This window comes from Glycine soja, chromosome 7 (genome assembly GCF_004193775.1).
Source record: "Glycine soja cultivar W05 chromosome 7, ASM419377v2, whole genome shotgun sequence".
Classification (NCBI taxonomy): Eukaryota; Viridiplantae; Streptophyta; class Magnoliopsida; order Fabales; family Fabaceae; genus Glycine; species Glycine soja.
In genome coordinates this window covers 6674901-6694464 of record NC_041008.1, presented here as the reverse complement: position 1 = coordinate 6694464, position 19564 = coordinate 6674901, and the positions used below count along the sequence as shown (strand labels likewise).

The 19564-nt window shown below is 29.7% G+C and overlaps 2 protein-coding genes across 5 annotated transcripts; one reads left to right on the top strand and one right to left on the bottom strand.

Moving 5' to 3' along the window:
• Positions 1-5385: 5385 nt before the first annotated feature.
• Positions 5386-7325, bottom strand: LOC114418451. The gene is made up of 4 exons (XM_028383793.1): positions 7171-7325; positions 7013-7074; positions 6273-6399; positions 5386-6002 (listed from the first exon to the last, which is right to left on the bottom strand). Exons 1-3 carry the CDS (start codon positions 7226-7228, stop codon positions 6274-6276), a joined length of 246 nt encoding a protein of 81 aa, XP_028239594.1. The 5' UTR covers positions 7229-7325; the 3' UTR covers positions 5386-6002; position 6273.
• Positions 7326-11816: 4491 nt separating this feature from the next.
• On the top strand, positions 11817-19207 carry LOC114418449 (serine/threonine-protein kinase BSK3-like). Of its 4 annotated transcripts, XM_028383789.1 has the most exons (12): positions 11819-11943; positions 12223-12282; positions 12955-13223; positions 13311-13531; positions 13994-14129; positions 15160-15293; positions 15369-15474; positions 15638-15723; positions 16323-16511; positions 17485-17637; positions 17821-17934; positions 18472-19207. In XM_028383789.1, exons 3-12 carry the CDS (start codon positions 13142-13144, stop codon positions 18724-18726), a joined length of 1476 nt encoding a protein of 491 aa, XP_028239590.1. In that variant the 5' UTR covers positions 11819-11943; positions 12223-12282; positions 12955-13141; the 3' UTR covers positions 18727-19207. The 4 variants fall into 4 exon arrangements, with proteins under 4 accessions (XP_028239593.1, XP_028239590.1, XP_028239592.1 ...); XM_028383792.1 differs by lacking the exon at positions 12223-12282 and having other exon boundaries at positions 11817-11943; XM_028383791.1 differs by having other exon boundaries at positions 11821-12228.
• The last annotated feature ends 357 nt before the right edge of the window (positions 19208-19564 follow it).

Genomic DNA, 19564 nt, shown 5'->3' with positions numbered 1-19564 from the left:
TTTTATAATTGATTTATAGGAAATATTGCTACAGTATACCAAATTCTGAAAAAAGTTGATGGTATTAAGGAATGATTGCACTTTTCACCCTAACCAAAATCAGGAAATCCTAAATGTAAAGTAAAACACTGATTTAATAATATCAATAATAAAATTATATTGATATAACTTTAAATAATTTTTAAATGAATAATATTTTTTTTTAAATTTACCGTTAGATTGAAAATTTCTTTAACATAAATTACATATCCAAAATTTCATATTAATATAAAATTATTTATTATCTCATTCATATATATTAAAATTAACGTAATATAAATATTTTAAAATATACTAAAATATGAATAATTTAATTATTTTATTATTATTATTTAATTTTAACAAAATTAGACACACAATCTTGATAATATATAAATATAATTCAATAATTTGATTAATAAAATTATATTTTATGTTAAGTTATAAAAATAAAATAATAATTATAAAAAAATTGTAATAATATAATTTGATTCATCCCATATATATATATATATATATATATATATATATATATATATAAGTAAAGAATATATAGAGAAAGAAAAAAAATATAGAGAGAGAGAGAGAAAGAAAAAGATGAGGTAGGAAATGAAAGAGCAAAGATTATGTTGGCTGATGAGGCAGCCCTCAACCTCTATCTGTTGAGGGCAATAAGTGGTCTCTTTTGGTATAGAAAAAGTTTTCTCAATAAATATGAGTATTTCTTTGACTATGAAATCCTACTTGTTGTTATTTATTAGGAACTCCATCCACATCTTTATTTTTTTTTTCTAGGAACAAAAAACAAGTTAACTTTAAAAGGACGAGCTACCACTCCATTTATGACAATACAACCATAATCCTAGTTAGCTTTATATAAGCTATCATTACATTAATAATTAGAACAGAGCTGTGGAGCAACTAAATGAAGAAACCTAATGTTTTCTGTTTTATTTTGTTTTAGGATAATTGTCTTCTTAAATTCACTAAATTTATACAGACAAATGATCACACGATATAATTACACTTGCACTTTACATAATCAACCAGAAAAAGGGGAAAGATGGACCGAAAAAGTTTCCTAACAATTTACTTGGGTTGGAGGGGAAAAAAAACAGGAAGAGACAGTTTCCTGACTTTTTTGTTTGTTCTACAAAAGAAACCTCTTTCATAATGTTAAGGATCTGTCTATTTCAAATTAAAAAATAAAAAATTGGCCCAATTAACTTTAAATCAAAATATATAATATGTTTATATTAAAATATGGGCTATAATAAAACATTAATGTTATAATAAATACCACCACCCATTTCACCAGGCACATCTTTCATCTAAAATAATTGCTATTTTATCAAATACTAACTTAAATGTTAAGAGTCTTCCTAGATGGCAACCCTCATCTATGACAACATTGGCAAAGTACTATTACTAGTGCACCTCATGGTTGAAATAGTCTGTAACTCTATCGATTAGAACAAAGCAATTATAAATAATAATTAATAAAATCTCATTTGACACGGTCCATTGTGAAGAAATTCTTATGACTTTTGAATTTAGTATACATTTAACTTTATGATATATTGTTATCATTATTATTATTATTACTAATATCATCGTACTTTAATTATTATTATTATTATTATCACCATCATAATTATTATTACACTGTTAAAATGATTAACATTAAAAAATATTATAATAAATTTCACATTATTTCATTTATATTATTCAATGTGCATCATAAGATAAAATTTTATATATCTTAAATATTTGTCCGTGCAACTTAATGAATATCAAATACTCTGAACCTTTGTACAACACAGGCCCAAATCTTGAAGTAAAGTATGATTAGAAATAAACAAGAGGAGAGTTTAGATAAAATGTACAAGTGACCCCATATATAGGGTGTACTTTATAATGTGAGGCAGCGCGTGTGATGAAGGGGGAATAACAGGTTAACAATGGGTCATGTCCATGTGGTGTGACATATGAGGTTGTCTGCTACGTGTGGTCAGCATCTCTTTAATGCAACTTGTTACTCTTTCTCGATTTGAATTTTGAATCACATTCCATACGGATGCAGCAAATCACTAATAGAACGCAACCCAACCTACGATTACAAAGTTACAGGTAATGACTGCAATATTTCACAAAGAATAACGTTTATGGTGTTGCCAAGTAATTAAAGGTTCTTTTTTTTTTTTAAAGGAAAAAAGGTTCATGTTTTAGATATTATATATTACTGCTATTTGTTACAAAAGTTGATGCATTAAATGGGTTAGCTTGATATAAACATGGATTAGCTTAATTAATTTAGATTTTAAACTATTTTGACTCAATTCAGTCCACTTAAAAATTTTATTAGTCTAATCCGGGTTAGTTAGCTATGAGCTGGGTTAATAATCTTCAGGCTCAAAATTTGAAAATTAAAAAAAATAATAAAATCTTGTTGTTCCATTAGTTTAGTCTATTATTATTATTATTATTATTATTATTATTTAATATATAGTTTAAGATTATTATTATTTAATATATAGTTTAAGATATTATTATTTCCATTTTTTTATATAGAGAGAAAAGAAGAAGTTCATACTTACCACAAAGGTTAATAATCTTTTCTCATTACTCTAGCAGTGGGTTGGCCACCTTTTTTTAGGGGCTTCACCAGGTGATGACCATCTCTTGCTATTTACACCTCTTCTTTTTTACTAAGTACATCCCCATACTCCCTTTCTATATCTTAATTACCCATTATATCCTTTTCTTAAAGAAGTATACCATTTTTACTTTTCAAAAATGTATTTCCAAAATTATATATACATATTTCAAAAATGTATCTTCAGAACTATGATTCATAGTTTTGGAGATGTATTTCCAGAATATGTATATATATTTCAATAAAATATCACTTAAGAATTAAGATGGTTGACAAGAAATAAAAAAAGATGATAAACACTTATCTTATACACATGTTTGTTAGTCTTATTTTCATCCTATTATTACTGTTCTATAAATCTTATCTAAAATCTTATTTTTATTTTATTTTTATTATTCTTTAAATCCTAATTTTAAACTATTTTCATCATATATTCATTATATAATACTTCATTTTCATCATTATTATACAATATTTTGTATTTTTCTTAATGTGACACTATGTTTCAAGATACGTTCATTACTAACTTCATATATTATACACCTCAATTACAAAACAAAACTTTTGACAATAGTTTCTTTCCTTTAAGTTCATTCATTTATTTTCAAATCCAATTCTATGCCAAGGATTCAATGCCACATGAAGTTAGTGATGAAGTATCTTGAAATGCATTGCCACATGAAGGAAAACGAAAAATATTGTATAATAATGATGAAAACACAATATTATATAATGAATATATGGTGAAGATAGTTTAAAATTAAGATTTAAATAATAATAAAGATAAGATGAAAATAAAATTTTAAATATGATTTAAAGAAAACTAATGATAAAATAAAAATAATACTAACAAACATGAATATAAGATAAGTGTTTATCATTTTTCTTATTTCTTATCAACCATCTTAATTTTTAAGTGATATTTTATTGAAAATATATACATATTCTAGAAGTATATCTTCAGAACTATGAATCATAGTTTTAGAGATATATTTTTATAATAGGTATATGTATTTTTGGAAATACATTTCCAAAAGGCAAAAAGGATGTACTTATTTAAGAAAAAGAGTATAATGGATAATTGAAAGGTAGAAAGGGGGTATGTGGGTGTACTTAGGAAAATAAGGGCATAAATAGCAAGAGTGTTTTTTCTTTCATTATAATTTGTTGTTGGGTCACTACTTCTGAAATTTTGAGCTCAGTTTCATTCGTGCAAGTAGTACTTGTTTTGAAAGCAATTTTTAAAACTTAATGGATTTGAGATCATAATTGATTGCTGAGTGGTATGAATTTGTTTTAGAAAATAGTTTTTAAAACAAAAAAGTGAGTGTTCTTATCTTCTGCTTAAAAAACATAAGTATGAAGGTTTCTGCTTGGTCTCTAATTACATTTTTAACTATTGAAACTTACATTAAAATAGTTGTATTCGTTCGATAATGAAGGTACTACAGCAAACAAATACCATAAAATTGTACAAAACAATGACTTCTATTTCTATTAATGCATTCTAGAGCTTCATTAAGCAGTTGGTAAAAAAAATGCAATTTAAAGCTCATTAAACCTTCGAATACCGACAAAATAACATAAGAGGCAACATAAGTTCTGATTTTATATGAATTTATCTTATTGAGGAATACATCTTGTACATCAGTACATGATAGGCTATATTTTACTAATCTTGTATCTTTTTGTCGCCTAATAAATATTAAAAAGATGGAACTATTTAGTTAGCAATTGGAGTGCAGACATGAAAAAACGAAATTCTGTTATATTCTATTACATTCTCTTAAATTCGACTTTTTTTTCAGTGAAACCAAAACGTATTACTTCTTAATCATATGGTTTATTTTTATAATGCACCACATACGTATATGTTATGTTCTGTTCTAACGTATACAGCAAAATCTATCATTAACAATGTTTAGATTGATGGGAATTTTTTTTTGAAAGGGGAAAGAATGTTATTATGTTTCATTATTTGGATTGTAAAAATAAAAGGATTGAAATGAAACCCAATAAAACTTGTTCCATCCAATCTCAGTACAACTGCCTTTTGTTCCTCTCTGATTTGAGTAAAATGAGATGGAACGAATAATTTATTTAATTGTTTATATTAGGGTCTAATATATTTTTTTACCTCTATAAAAGTGTTTTTCATTTTAATTCCAATAAAAAAATTGCAAGTATTTTTAAGTTCCTCTATTTTTCTCCATTAGGAATTATCTTCATAGCTAAATCTAAAAAAATTGAGCACGTTATTTAGATGTTTAGTAAATTTTTTTTCTTCCAAAAATCATAGATTGAGAAACTTAATTTTTTTCATGTTTTATATGCATTTTAAAATAATAACATTTCCAACAAAAGAAGTTTTCCTAAAACATTTTTTTAATCAATTTCTCAAACTTTCTCACGAAAGGAAATGAAAATTTTACTTTCTCAAGTTTAATTTTTCTTTTACTACATTAAAACATCATGTTATTCTCTATTAAATTGTATAATGTAATAAATAATTAATAAAAATATACATAATTCTTTGATTTTCAAATAAGTTAATATAAAGATTTCCAATGACTAAATAAACAAATTTTATTCATCCTCAAAAAATAGGTTTCCGGATATAAGAAAACTTCTTCCCTACCAAACATTCCCTTAGTCTCAATATAAAATTGTTAGAAAAGAATATCATTTTACCTCCAAAAACCATAATAGAATTGCTGAACTGAGTTCTGTGGTAATTAAAGCTTTCTGATGATATCTACATTCATAACACACCTATTCTATCAAACATCAATGTCTAAACCTATTATTAGTTTGGCAAACATGAAATACATTGACAAATCAGACATTCCTAGAAAGTATTTGTTTCATTGTCCTCAAAAAGTTGTTTCTTTGAAGAGGAAAACCCTATCTCCCCACTTCCAGTAATACAGATTTTACTTGAAACGATTTTTAACCCTTAAGAATTTGAAACTTAAACTGCAAGCATTGTTGGGCTCACAATGCTCAGATACATCCGTGCATAACAATTACCTAAAAAATGGAGAGGATCTCTACTCCCCTTACTAGCTAAGAATTTAAGCAGTTTTATGCTGACCATATACTCTCACTAGAACAATCACATAATCATCATCATCATTAGGGATTCAAAACCATCACAAGCAAGCAAGCAAATCTTCCTGCTCTCAATGCTCAGATTCGGACATCAATTACACCTTACTAGTTCTTCTAACAATGGACTGCATCAAGTGGCCACAGAAAGCATATACCTCATCATGAAAACAAAATGCCAAACTCTTCATCGCTGCAAATAACTTGCAAGGCGGACATGCTGTATACATAGGAGTGAGCACAGCATAAAGAAGACACATACAGGTACAAAATTTTATCAACATATTGCAAGATGTAAAATTAAAAGTCGGCAGTTGATTAGACAAAAAATTGTAAAAGAGAGACAACTCTAATAAAAATAGTCACCTAATATACAACTTATACCCTCATAGTCATATAACAGAACAGAACAGAACAAGGATATCGAGCCTCAAAACAACACTGTCATCTATCAATTTCAACACACTGTCTAAAATTACACAAGTCGAACCTCATTTGTCAAGCTCCATTGCCTGGGCAGCCTTAGCTTTAGCAAGGGCAGTCAACTTGGTCTTCACTTTTCTCTTCCCCACCTGAAATCCACTCCCACCTTTCTTTTTCTTGTCACTACCATCAACCTAAATACCAAACAAAAACAAAACCATACAAAAGATGATTAATCCTTAAAACACAAACACACACATAAAGAAAAGCACAATTTAATCTTTTGTACTTTTGGTTTTCCTTCCATTCCAAAGTTTAAATCTAATATTCAGATCATATAGCATACACTCTGTTTATCCTGCATCAGCTTTCAACTTTTTTTCCCTCTGCAGGTATTCACTTTTGCAGGTAATAACTCACCAAAAAAACTTTTGGAGTTAATCATGTTCAAGTCATTTGTAGAACACTAAATGTGCAAACCTCCACTAGCGGAGATTTGAACCATAGTTCTTCACATTATTGGGGACTAGCCCCTTCCACTAGACCCAAATACCATTGGTTACTTCAGCTTTCAACAAATTAAGAAGAATAACAAAGAGTTTAAATTTGACCCACTATCTCAGCATTCAGCGACTAAAATTCTCACATAAAAAAGTTAACATCTTTTTACATAACAAAATTAATTAAATCCAAAACCACCACAAGAAACCCTTGAATCACATATTCCCATTTTTTTAACACGACTAAATAAAAATCTCAGCAAAAAAAAAAAAAAGAAAACTGGCAAATTAAGAGGCAAACACTGACTTTCATCTTGTTTTTCTTCGCATGGAGCTTCTGCTCTTTCTTTATCTTCTCTTGTTTCTCTCCTGAAAGAAAAATCGCCACAAACAAACACGAAATCAGACCATGAATATTGAAACTTGAGTTTGAGTTGGGTAAAAATCGAAGGTGAGAGAGAGTACTTTGGAGATCGAATTCGTACTGCTTCTTTCTCTTGGCGAGGTTGTTCTTCTTCGACATCGTTCCTCTGTTGCTCAATCTACTATCAGACACTGACCGAAAGAATATTGTTAGGGTTATGATAATTTAAGCCCTAACCCTAGAAAATTTTCGGTTATTTAATATTTAGAGTGTGCTTCTTTCTTCTTCTTTTTTTAAAAGTATTTTGTTTTAAAAATATAAAAAAATATGTCTAAAGAAATTTTTTAACCAAAAAAATAATGGAATTTAAATTTTTTTATTAGAATAGTATTTTTTTCAGTTTCAAAATAAAATCAAGTGTCATTTTAACAACCAAAAATTTCAATATCACTCACCACCATCACTATTGGACTTCCCAAGCATCCTCAAAATACACTTAAAAGGATTTTAACTTGCTACACCAACATAAGTACATAAAATACGAAAGTGATAGTAACATATTTAAGAAACATCAATAAATCATAGTTATTTTCTTATCAAATGAAATACTTCTTCTATTTCTTCACCACTCGTTATCTTCCTTTACCTCACTCTTTGTTTCCTCATCTTTCTTCCTTACCTCACTTACATTTTTTAATTCTCTATGATCATACCTGGATCGTAGGAGATAGGAGATAATAGAATAGATTATCTTAGACTTTGCCTAAATAGGTCTAATCTATTTTTTCATAAACTTTTTTTAAGTTTGTTCTAATCTTTTTATAAATCCGAACTGCCTACTAACGTATTTAGAGGCCCATTTTTATATTAAGGCATGTAAATAGGCCCACAAGTTCCAAACGTCAACATACCTATGTTAAAATATGCCAAACATAAGTCACAGAGTATAAGGAGCAGAGTATATAAACTTATATTCAAATCTAGATTTCATATATTTTCCAAAGTGGAACTAAAAAAACATATTCTCTTTCATCTTATATATATATATATATAAACATATTTTTTGTCTTAAATATAAGAAAATTTAATTAATTTTATTGTATTTAATATTTTTTCCTTAAAATATTTTTAATTTAATTGATGTTTTAGTTCCAATGATTATTTTTTATTTTTAATAATAAGTTTCAACGAAGGGTAAGTTGGAAAAAAAATTATTTTTTGATTCAGATTTATATATTCGCGTGAATCAAATTTTTTTGTTAGGAGGAAATATCAGTTTTTCAAAAACTGTTAATGTCTCACAAAACAAAGCAAACAAGAAAATGACTGTCAGGAGCATACTTGCATATAATCAACACGGTTACGTCTTTCAATTGGATATAATAATCTATGCATAAATGTTATTTTTTATCTTATAATTAAGTTAATGTTAAGATTAAAAAAATAGTATATTTATCCCAAAAACTTAACCTGCTATAATAAAAATTTAACATGGAAGCTCCTTGTATATTTAATTGTTTTTTTATTTAATTTTCATATGAGACATTATCACCCTCTCGTTTCTGACTAATGAGCCACGAACTTAAAAAATTATGACCTACAATGTTCAAATTTATTTTAATAATAATTTTTATATATTTTAAATTAGTTTATTTATTATGAGAAATTATTAACTTATTAAGATATTCAATATATAAGTATAATATGTATATTTAAATGAATAAACACACTGACCTATGGTATATATATATATATATATATATATATATATATATATATATATATATATATATATATATATATATATACTGAAAATAAAAATATTTATAACATATTATAATTAAAATAGTTTAAGTTATGATAAATATAAAAATTAAAACTCTACATAAAAAGAATTTATTAATATTTTTTTCTTCAAATTATTAGCTAGCTTATATTAGATAATTTAAAGTTCCTATGAATGTAACTTTAATGAAAAAGAGTTTTTCAAAACATAATTATACAAATTTAAAACTAATTTTATATAAAAAAAGTCTAAGAAGATAAATTTCAAATAATATTTTAAAAGTATATATATATATATATATATATATATATATATATTATTAAGAGACTCTAAGGTACTAATAAAGGTTGGACCTATTAAAATGAATTGATTTCTTATAAAGCAATTAGTTATAGTTTGAATTTATAGTAAGAAATGTTTTACATTTAGTATTTGATGGTGTATCAAATAATTTATATTTTTCAATAGAAGAAATTGTAAATAAAAAAAAAAACTAAAGGAGACTTTAACACTATAATTTTTACCAAATTTGAAGGGTTGAAATATCATCTTGTTCCTGCATCTCTTTGGATTAACTTCAATATGCACTTAATGTTTCTCGGTTCTAGTTTTTGCTAGTAGCTAGTTTGAGAGTAGAAATGGTAATGGGGCGGGTCGAATACGGGTATTGTCTTCCCAATCCCTTACCCCGACTCCTCAACATATCTCCATACCTGTACCCGATACCCGATGGGTTTGAGTTTATTGTCCCATTCTCGTACCCGTCGGGTATCCCCAACCCCGTTCCACACACCATTTAGAAAAATATATTTTTTTTTGTAAAAAAAATATTAAAAATTTGATTTTAGAAAAAAATAAATTGATTGTTAAACATTTATTTTTAACTACTTATATATCAATAAATTTATTATAACGTGTGTGTCTGCATAAATAGTTAAGCAAATAATATTAAATTATGTAAAAATTCTAAAATAAAATTAACTAGTAATAAAAATTATATGTCTTTTGATTAAATTATGCAAAAATTCTAAAGATTTTAAGTGGCGGGGCGGGTTCGTGGTCGGGACGGGTCTAATAATCTCATACCCGTACCCGTACTCGACTTTTGGTTATTGGGAAAAATCCGAACCCGAACTCATACCCGATCAACTCGGGTATTACCCGTCAAAGTCGGGACGAATTCGGGTGAGTATCCACAGGTATGGATTTTCTTGCCATGTCTACTTGAGGGCTATGTTGGTATTTTACTTATATATGCATCTATTAAGCCATTAGTTCGTTTCTGTTTGGTGCTTGCCACTTTGTGTGTGTCGATGATACCATACTTTCTCAACTATAAAATCAGGTGTGACAAGGTTCATAAATTTAATCAACATTACTCTTTCAAATATCAGATGTTTATAGCTAAAGTCTTATACCATGGAAAATGAAAAAAATAAAGGCATCCCCGTACACAACAAGCATGACAACTGTAATGGCATAGTTGGAAATTGTTAAAATTTCAATAAGCAGCTCACTATTATAATCAATTGGGCATGAGAAATCCTGTTGGAATTGTTAAACACACAATCATTTTGTGTTTTCCCTAAAGCAAGACAGATACAAGCAAATTTTCTACACTTAATTAAACGTCATTGTGTGCAAAAGGATATACTTTTAATTACATATCTCAATGTATCATTGTATCATATGTGACAAAAATTTACAACGGTTTCAATTGTTATTTCTCAATCAACATGGAAAGAATACACGATGAAAGAACATTAATATTTTAATAAAAAAATAATATCCACAAACAACCAATAATATTTTTGACTTATTTGGAAAATTATTCCTTTTAACATAAGTAAGATATAAGAATTATAGGAACTCATTAAATAACTAATGGTTTATATATTTTTAAATTACAATGAGTAAAAAATAATTAAGTTACAATAAGGCAATTGACCATGTGTTTTGGTACAGAGGCTATTGACCATTTTCCTGTAAAATACTAGTAGTCCCCCCCCCCCCCCCCCCCAATTAAATTTACTACAAATAAATTTGTCCCCATTAAACTCGATTTACTTCAACTATTTGGTACATTATTGACTTCTAGCATTTTCCTTGGCCTTTTCCTACGCATATAAATGTTCTTTAATTTTTGTAAAATGCACACATTGGTTGGTTGCCATGCCAGCAAGAAGTATTTGACTTGATAAGCCTTAGCCATATACCAGATAATCCTCCAAAACAATTGGCGGTGGAAATATATAATATATACACTTCTATTATGCCAATATTAATTATTACGGTTAACATTCTAATTTTTATTTATAGTGATAATTATATGTCTTATGATGAAGAATATTTTGAGATTTTTTACTTATAAGATTCTTTTTAATATTATATATATAAATCAGTTTTTAACTAGGTATTTATTTCTTGTAATTTTGGGGGGGGGGGGGGGGTAATGATTAAGTTTGTTAGATTAGTGACTCAAATTTTAAGATTTGAATAATCTAGAGTTTATAAAAAGAAACTAATTAGTTCTAATTTCACGGCTCCTTGCAACCCATTTCTATTTACTTTTATCAATTCTTAGATTATATACTATAACTTCTCTAAAAAAAATCATATACTATGACTATATCTCCATAAAATTTCATTAAAGTATTATAATCCCGGTTATTAATTAATGTTGCACGTAAAATTTATTTAGGATCACAGTTAGATTTGACTGCAACTAGCCATAATCATAAAAGAAATTCTAACATTAAAAAATAAAAACTGAAACATTGAATATGATAAAATAAAATAAAACCCAGAAGCAAGTGTGTTGTGCCAACAAATTCTTGATTAAAAAATTGTTTAAATAACATGCAGATTCCTGATCTTTGAATATATACTCATCACATACACCCATGACATGTCGGTAATAATTGATTTGTTTATGTTTATTTATTTATTCTATTAAAACCGAAAAAGGCTAAAAAAGAAAATGTCAGAAAACCGAAGCCTTTTAGCTCTATCATTCATCGCCATCTTCTTATTCTTCTGCTTCTCACACAGATCTTCAGCTCAGCTTTGAGTTTCTCACCCAACACCTGTATTTTTCTCCTCCTCCATTAATTCTGTTCATAAAAATCTGATTTTTTTTATTATCTGGGGTTTAAATATTTTACTTGATCTGCTGGAACTTAGAGGGGGTGATTTTGTAAAATCCTGATTATCTGAGGAGAAAATATTAGTGGGATTTGGTTGGATCGAGGGAAAGGCTCGAACTTTGCAGATTGCAAAACGAGGGTCTTTGGGGGAGAAAATGTGGATCTTGCAAAAGGTGTTGATTTGATCGAGAAAGAAAATAAAAGAGAAACATTTTTTGCAGCTTCAGGTGATTCAACTTTTTCCTCTGCCATTGGAGAAGGTTAGAAGAAGGTTTTAAAAGGTGAAGTTGTAGACTTTTGAGTAGGTTGCAAAAAAGTTGGTGCTTTTTACTCAGCATTTTGGTTTTGAAGACTTGAGTGTAGCTGAGTTGACTCTGAAATAAAAAACAAGAAAAATTATAGATGTTAAGATATTAGTAGGTAGACTATCATATGAAGTTGAATCTTCAGCATGAGTGTTTGTGTTTTACTTTTTACTTACCCATTTGGAGGAATCCAGTGAATCTTCATGTCTGATGTTCTTTAGCTTTTAATGCTAAGATGGTAGTAGTTAGACTGTCATATATAAAGAGCATCTTAATTGGGGTTGTTGCTCTCATTAGTTGTGGTTGTGAGAACATGAACTGGCCAACAAAAAAAAGTACTTATATTCCACCTTATGCTTAAATGAGGAAGTAGTAGTACTTTTAGGTTTGTTTTGTTTTTATTGATTGTTAGTTTTTCTCAGCTACTTATTCCTTCCAAAGGATTCCTGATGCTGGTAAAATCTGGAAATCAAGTACAGTATCTACAGATTTATTCTGTTTCGATTGGTTGGTTGTTTGTAATAATTGAAGACCATGTTGACACATAATTTGTGCTAAGATCAAAATGACTTTTGTTGCTTTACTCTTTTACCTTCACTTAAGCAAAGCTTTTGAAGTGATTCCCATACAATTCTGGCTCCATTGCAGATACATTAGCTTTGGTAGCCAGTCATCAAAGCCAAATATGAAGGTGTCTTGTGACAGTGCATAGGGTTGATAAAGTTCAGGTGGATCTGATTGGACTGGTTGTCATTTTCAAATATTTTGAGTGAAGGCACACCATTGAAAGTGTAAGAGGTCTTCATTACTTCAAGTTTGATTTCAGCCTACCAAAATGGGTATTCAGTGCTCCAGACTCATCCCGTGCTGTGTGGATTCACAAGTTAAGGCCTCTGTTATTGAAACTCCAGATGCTGGTGGGTAAAGTCATACTCTAGTGTCTTGTATAGTTCCAGGTAATTATAAGGAAATATGATATATGTTTATGTTACCTTTTGTTCCAGAAATTGAGGATAGTAGTGAGGTCAGTAACTGGCCTACATTTCGTGAATATACACTTGAGCAACTCAAGAATGCTACATCTGGTTTTGCTGTTGAGAACATTGTATCTGAACATGGAGAGAAGGCTCCAAATGTTGTTTATAAAGGAAAGCTGGAGAATCAAATGAGGATTGCTGTTAAGCGGTTTAATAGGAATGCTTGGCCAGATGCTCGGCAGTTTTTGGTAAATTCACCTGCCCCTATTGGTTACTTCTTTAACCTTGCTCTTAACTCTCAATTCTCGTGTTCATGAGCTTGCATTGCTCAAATGCATTATTGTATTTTGTATTACTCAAACACATGGTATAGTTGTAGACTAGTGCCAATGAACCATCTGTGGTAAATAAACCACAGTAAGTTTTCTGAGTCATTTTCTGCTGTCACCAATTTTTGAAATGGTAATAGGCTATCCTATATATTCTTCCCATGTTGTCTGGTCAATTTGCAGTATTGGTAACATGCAAGTATGCCTAAAGCTTAAAATTGTGTCTGTACATACTTTCTTTCAATGGGCTGCTAATAATCTAAGATTTTTAGGTTTCATTGTTTCTGTGAAGCTAATGGTGTGCATTGGGTTGTGCTGATACACCTTCTGCCTTTTCTTTTCACTTTCAATTATTCAAAACAATTTCTTTCTTAACTGCAGGAGGAAGCAAGATCAGTTGGTCAGCTTCGTAACCAAAGGTTGGCAAATTTGCTTGGTTGTTGCTGTGAAGGAGAGGAGAGGTTGCTTGTGGCAGAATATATGCCCAATGAAACACTTGCAAAGCACCTTTTTCATTGTAAGAGCTCCTTTTATGCATTTTTTTTATTCCTTTAAGTGCTGAACATCTGATCACTATGTCTTAAATTTATGGTTTACGGTTTTGTTGATTTTTGCTTTGCTGTGGGGTCAATACTGTGCTTTGTTGGTTCAACTTACTTGATTAGTACATAAGCTGCCAAATTTCTAATGTTTTCCTTCTGGAATTTTCATGACGTTTTCCATTTTTTTTATATGTTGATTATTATCTGGGCTTGGATAATCTTAAGACATTAGAGAGGATGCTAGTACAGCATATTATGATTATTATCACATGACTAACTTTTATTTAATAATTTATTTTTTCCCTTTTTCTTTAGAAATTGCTTTTATAGATAAATATGCTTTTAATTAGATTGCTAGTATTCTTTTCCCTCTAAGAGAAGTAATAAAGTGTAAACAGATTTTAGTCTATTCTGTTTGAATTTTGATTTAGATTCTAGAGGGCAATTGCTTTTATAAGATTTGGTTGACTATAACTTGTTGGAATATTGTTATATAAAACATTGTTTTGAGGACTTCTATAAAACATTGTTTAGATTCTAGAGTGCACCTGTAAAATATTGTTATATAAAACATTGTTTAGATTCTAGAGTGCACCTGTAAAATAATTATCAATCTCTATAAGGACTTCTATGCAAATATGCTGTATTGGAATATGCTGTATTGGAATAAGTGCACCTTGTTTATATAAAATAATTATCAATCTCTATATAAAACAATGTTGTTATATAATTATCAATCTCTATAAGGAGATTAGAATATTGTTATATAAAACATTGTTCAAACTTTACAATGTCTTTTTCAAAGTCTGAACAAAACATTATAAGATAGATCTTTTACTAAGTTTATGTGCATATATCTAGATTTCACGAAGTTTGCTCCCTGTCTCTTCTAATCTCCTGTTTTCTTTGCTATATTGTTATGATTGTGCTGTTGGAGTGATACTTTATATGCCAGACCCTTGAGTTTTTATGGTGTGAAATAATGTAGTCATGTGTCTAAATCAGGGGAAACACAACCCATGAAATGGGCAATGCGACTAAGAGTTGTTCTACATCTTGCACAAGCTCTAGAATACTGCACAAGCAAAGGGCGTGCTCTCTATCATGACCTCAATGCATATAGAGTTCTTTTTGATGAGGTAAGTTTTTGTGTATCCCCTTTTTATACATGTCCCAATAATTAGATTAATAAAAAATGTGTTAGAATTTTGCAGGATGGTAATCCTAGGCTTTCAAGTTTTGGTCTTATGAAAAATAGCAGGGATGGGAAAAGTTATAGCACAAATTTGGCATTTACCCCTCCAGAGTATCTTAGAACTGGTATGCCATATAACAGATTTTTTGTTAGTTTTGTCCTTCTTTCTTATGTTCAACACTAATATTCAATTGAAAATCTGTATTGCATTTAAATTTTTTACAATCATTTATGTTTTAGTAGAGTGGAGTGATACATGGTTTCTTATTTCTCTTTGTTTTTTTGTAGGGAGAGTGACACCAGAAAGTGTAATATATAGCTTTGGAACCCTTTTGCTTGACCTTCTCAGTGGGAAGCATATCCCCCCAAGTCATGTAAGTCATTCTTATCATAGGTAAAGAATATGAGTGCTAGTTAACTTGGTCAACCTGACAGGTTGATTTGGATGGTTTGAGTTTAGTTTGGGTCCTAAAAGTTCCAAGCAAATCTAATTGGTTTGATTCGTAGACTTGATTTTTGAATCTGTCCATAAATTGACCTTTTCTTCTTTTCCTAACAAAACAACTGTCTCAATGCCTAATTCCAAAAGTTTAAGTTGTTAGGTTGAGGGAAGGAAGGATAGGAACCAAAAGCAAATGAAATAAACAGCATGGGAATTTAACAAGTTTCTTTTTCTGTTTTGATGCTAAAATCCTTGAAATTTGTACAAATTGGGGAACTTCAAATTGTTTATAAAAATAAATGAAGGAGGATTCTGGTGGTTGCAAGATCATCCCCAATTTTCCTTCCCTCGTTTGAAATTTCCCTAATAAGAATGAAGTCTACTCAAAACCTTTCCTTTTCCTCATTTCTTCTCCCATGCCCTCCATGTACAACATATCCTTAATAGCCATTTTTTTGAGGTACTTAATAGCTAATTATGTATTACCATATGTAAACTTGCATGGTGTAATGATTAGAAAATTTGGTGCAGGCCCTTGATGTGATTCGTGGAAGAAATCTTCAGATGCTGACAGATTCTTGTTTGGAAGGACAATTTTCAGATGACGATGGAACTGAGTTAGTACGCTTGGCATCTAGATGTTTACAGTATGAACCTAGAGAACGGCCTAATCCAAAATCATTGGTAGTTGCTTTGGCTCCTCTTCAGAAGGAAACAGAGGTTGGTTTAGAATTATCATGTGATAGTAAGGCATACTTACTATTAGTTGCCATTGAGTATCTTGTTTGAAATCTCTGCTTAGTGCCAGTTTGTTTGTATGGATGTTTATTGATCGGTCCAATTCAATGCAAACTGTCAAAATTGAACCGAACAAACTGAAAATCAAATAAACCAAAAATGGAAAAAAATATTTAATTGGATTGGACTAGATTTTAGATCTAGTTTCAAAAACCGATCCAATCCAAATCAAACTTGTACACTTATATAATTTTATTTATAAGTAACCATGCAACTCATACTTGTATAAGTGGAAATATATTAAATTATGATACTAATTTATTTTCTTTATAATTTGATTAATTTCATTGTCTCAATTGCTTCTTAAAAAGATTTATATTAATTTTAATTTTTTTTTACTTGAGACTATTTTGAGTAATATTTATGATTTAGATGTGATAGTTGATATTTTAAATTAATATTTAATGATTTTTTATTTATTTTATATTAACTGCATGTTTAGACACAAAGATATAATTCAATCCAATACCAATTTTTAAGTGGTTTGGATTTGATATCATATCCAAACCAACCTAAATCGAAACACAATTTATTTTTATGATCAGATTAGATGATTTTTATCAAAACTGAAGTGTACACTACCCAATTTGTTTATTCATTTCAAGTGACCTCAAACAGATGTGTGGGCAAAAACTAAATTTTATTCTCACATTTGTTCTCATAACAGGTGCACAACATATCAAACAATTAAACAAATATTTTTATAGGCTCTATTTTAGGATTAAGGCGTGTCTTCTATTAGGCATACTAATGTATTATCTATATTCAGACTATCATATCTTCATGCACACATGCATGTCGTACTTGATGAGAACAGTGTTGTTCATCAATTTTGGAAGTTCAAGTTGTGATTGTTTTTTCTTACCAAAATTTGTTGATTCTCATTTATTTCTAGGTTCCTTCACATGTCTTGATGGGCATCCAGCATAGTACTACTTTTGCTTCATTATCTCCACTTGGTGAAGCATGCTCAAGAAAAGACTTGACTGCCATACAAGAAGTTCTGGAAAGTATTGGCTATAAAGATGACGAAGGAGTGGCAAATGAGGTTCGCTATCTAATTTATATTTTACTGAATTGCCGTATACCTTTTAATCTTTTCTGTAAAATCTTGATTATTTATTAATTTATTATATTTCTTCCAGTACAAACGATGAAATAATAACATATATATATATTCTTTAAAAGAGGCTAACTTGTGTATTCTCTCTACTCTTTTCTGGTATTGCAGTTATCATTTCACATGTGGACTGATCAAATGCAGGACACATTAAATTGCAAGAAAAAGGGAGATGTTGCTTTCCGGCAGAAAGATTTTAGACTGGCAATTGAGTGCTACTCGCAGGTAGATTAGTGATGTTGATAAGTAGGACCAGTCTAAATTTGGCTTGCCATTTTTTATTCAAAACCTGCTGAATGCTGATTAAAACTTAGTACCCCAGTGCTAGAAGGCTCCTTGCCTCGTGGAGGTATGGGGGAGGGTTATTAAATGCAGTTTGCAGAGTTTGCAGATTTGAACCTGTGACCTACCCAGTCACAAAGGGCAACTTTACAATATTGAAAACCTGCTGATTAGTTAAAATGAATTTGCATGTTACAAAATAAATCTCTAGTTGATATTTAAAATAAAACTAAATCTGATAGGTACTACATCCTTCGGTTCTAGATGTGAGATTTTCATAATAATGAATAATGCTTTAGTTTTCTTACTAGAGTTGCACATCAATACTGATACATTATGATTTTAATCTTATTCAAGTCTATGGATGAATCAATTTTGTAGCAACACCCCTGGATCTCTCATATTAAGCTGTTCTGTTTGATGTTTTACTTGGCTTCTAATGCTAGTGTAGTCATTAAGAGTTCATTGTTCTATATACAGTTCATAGATGCTGGAACAATGGTTTCTCCAACAGTCTATGCACGGCGCAGTTTGTGTTATCTCATAAGTGACATGCCTCAGGAATCTCTGAACGATGCAATACAGGCACAAATCGTTTCCCCGGTATGGCACATAGCATCTTATCTTCAATCTGTTGCCCTCACAGGACTTGGGATGGAGAATGAAGCTCAGGCAGCACTAAAAGAGGGCACAACAATGGAATCCAAGCGGAATGCAACTCCCAAGCAAAAATGAAAACATTGTACAGAGACATATTCTTGCTGATTCTGTTCTGGCTGATGACTACCCCCAAAACATTGATTATAAAAATTCATCTTTTGGATACCAATAGATCCACTCTCTCAAAAAATTGCATGTGTTTGAAGATTTCTTCAAGAAACAAGATTGGATGAGTGTTTGTAACACCCCTTCCCCCTTTTTGTTGGGTTGGCTAGGGTGTTCATTGAGTTCGATTTGATTGATTGAGCATGAATCCAAACTTAAGCATTTTTTTTGTTTTAATTTATAAAAGGTTAATATTGAGAAGAGTTAAAAGCTGTTGTTCACGGCTGTGTACTTAATGTTGGAGTGCCGAGCAATATTTCCTTTTTTGTCGGGTGCAAATCATTGGGTTTAGGACACCAAAATAGTGTTCATTTCCTACCGTCCATGCTTATAACCCTAAAATGTTGTGGACTATGATAATAGTATCAATATGAAAATTTTCATGTCTCAATCTTACTATCCACTTTATACCCTTTTCTGTTTCTCTGTGTATCGCTTCCCTTTCTTCCTTAGCTATCTCTTTCTTGTTAAGATACTTCCTAAAATGTGAGAAAAAAATAATCCTTTTTTGCAATTATAGGAATACATACCTCTGCTTCAATTAAAAAGCAGAGTTACGTGATATAACTTGTTCAATTTAGTCCCCATAGTTTAACTAATACAAATGGATACCTTTTCAAAATTGACTCCTTTAAAATGGATGAAATTATTAGTGTTTTAATGTCTATCTGTGGTTTAGAATCCGCTAGAGTTCAAAAGTCTGTTTTGTACTTTGTAGAGAGGTTAATAGATTAGAAGTGTGGTAAAT

Coding starts and splice junctions, on each gene's coding strand:
- LOC114418451 (XM_028383793.1), bottom strand. CDS start 7,228: ATGTCGAAGAAGAACAACCTCGCCAAGAGAAAGAAGCAGTACGAATTC. Junction 7,075..7,170: donor GTACGAATTCGATCTCCAAA/GTACTCTCTCTC, acceptor TTTTTCTTTCAG/GAGAGAAACAAGAGAAGATA. Junction 6,400..7,012: donor CGAAGAAAAACAAGATGAAA/GTCAGTGTTTGC, acceptor TTTGGTATTTAG/GTTGATGGTAGTGACAAGAA.
- LOC114418449 (XM_028383792.1), top strand. CDS start 13,142: ATGGGTATTCAGTGCTCCAGACTCATCCCGTGCTGTGTGGATTCACAA. Junction 16,512..17,484: donor CTCTTCAGAAGGAAACAGAG/GTTGGTTTAGAA, acceptor ATTTATTTCTAG/GTTCCTTCACATGTCTTGAT. Junction 17,638..17,820: donor ACGAAGGAGTGGCAAATGAG/GTTCGCTATCTA, acceptor CTGGTATTGCAG/TTATCATTTCACATGTGGAC.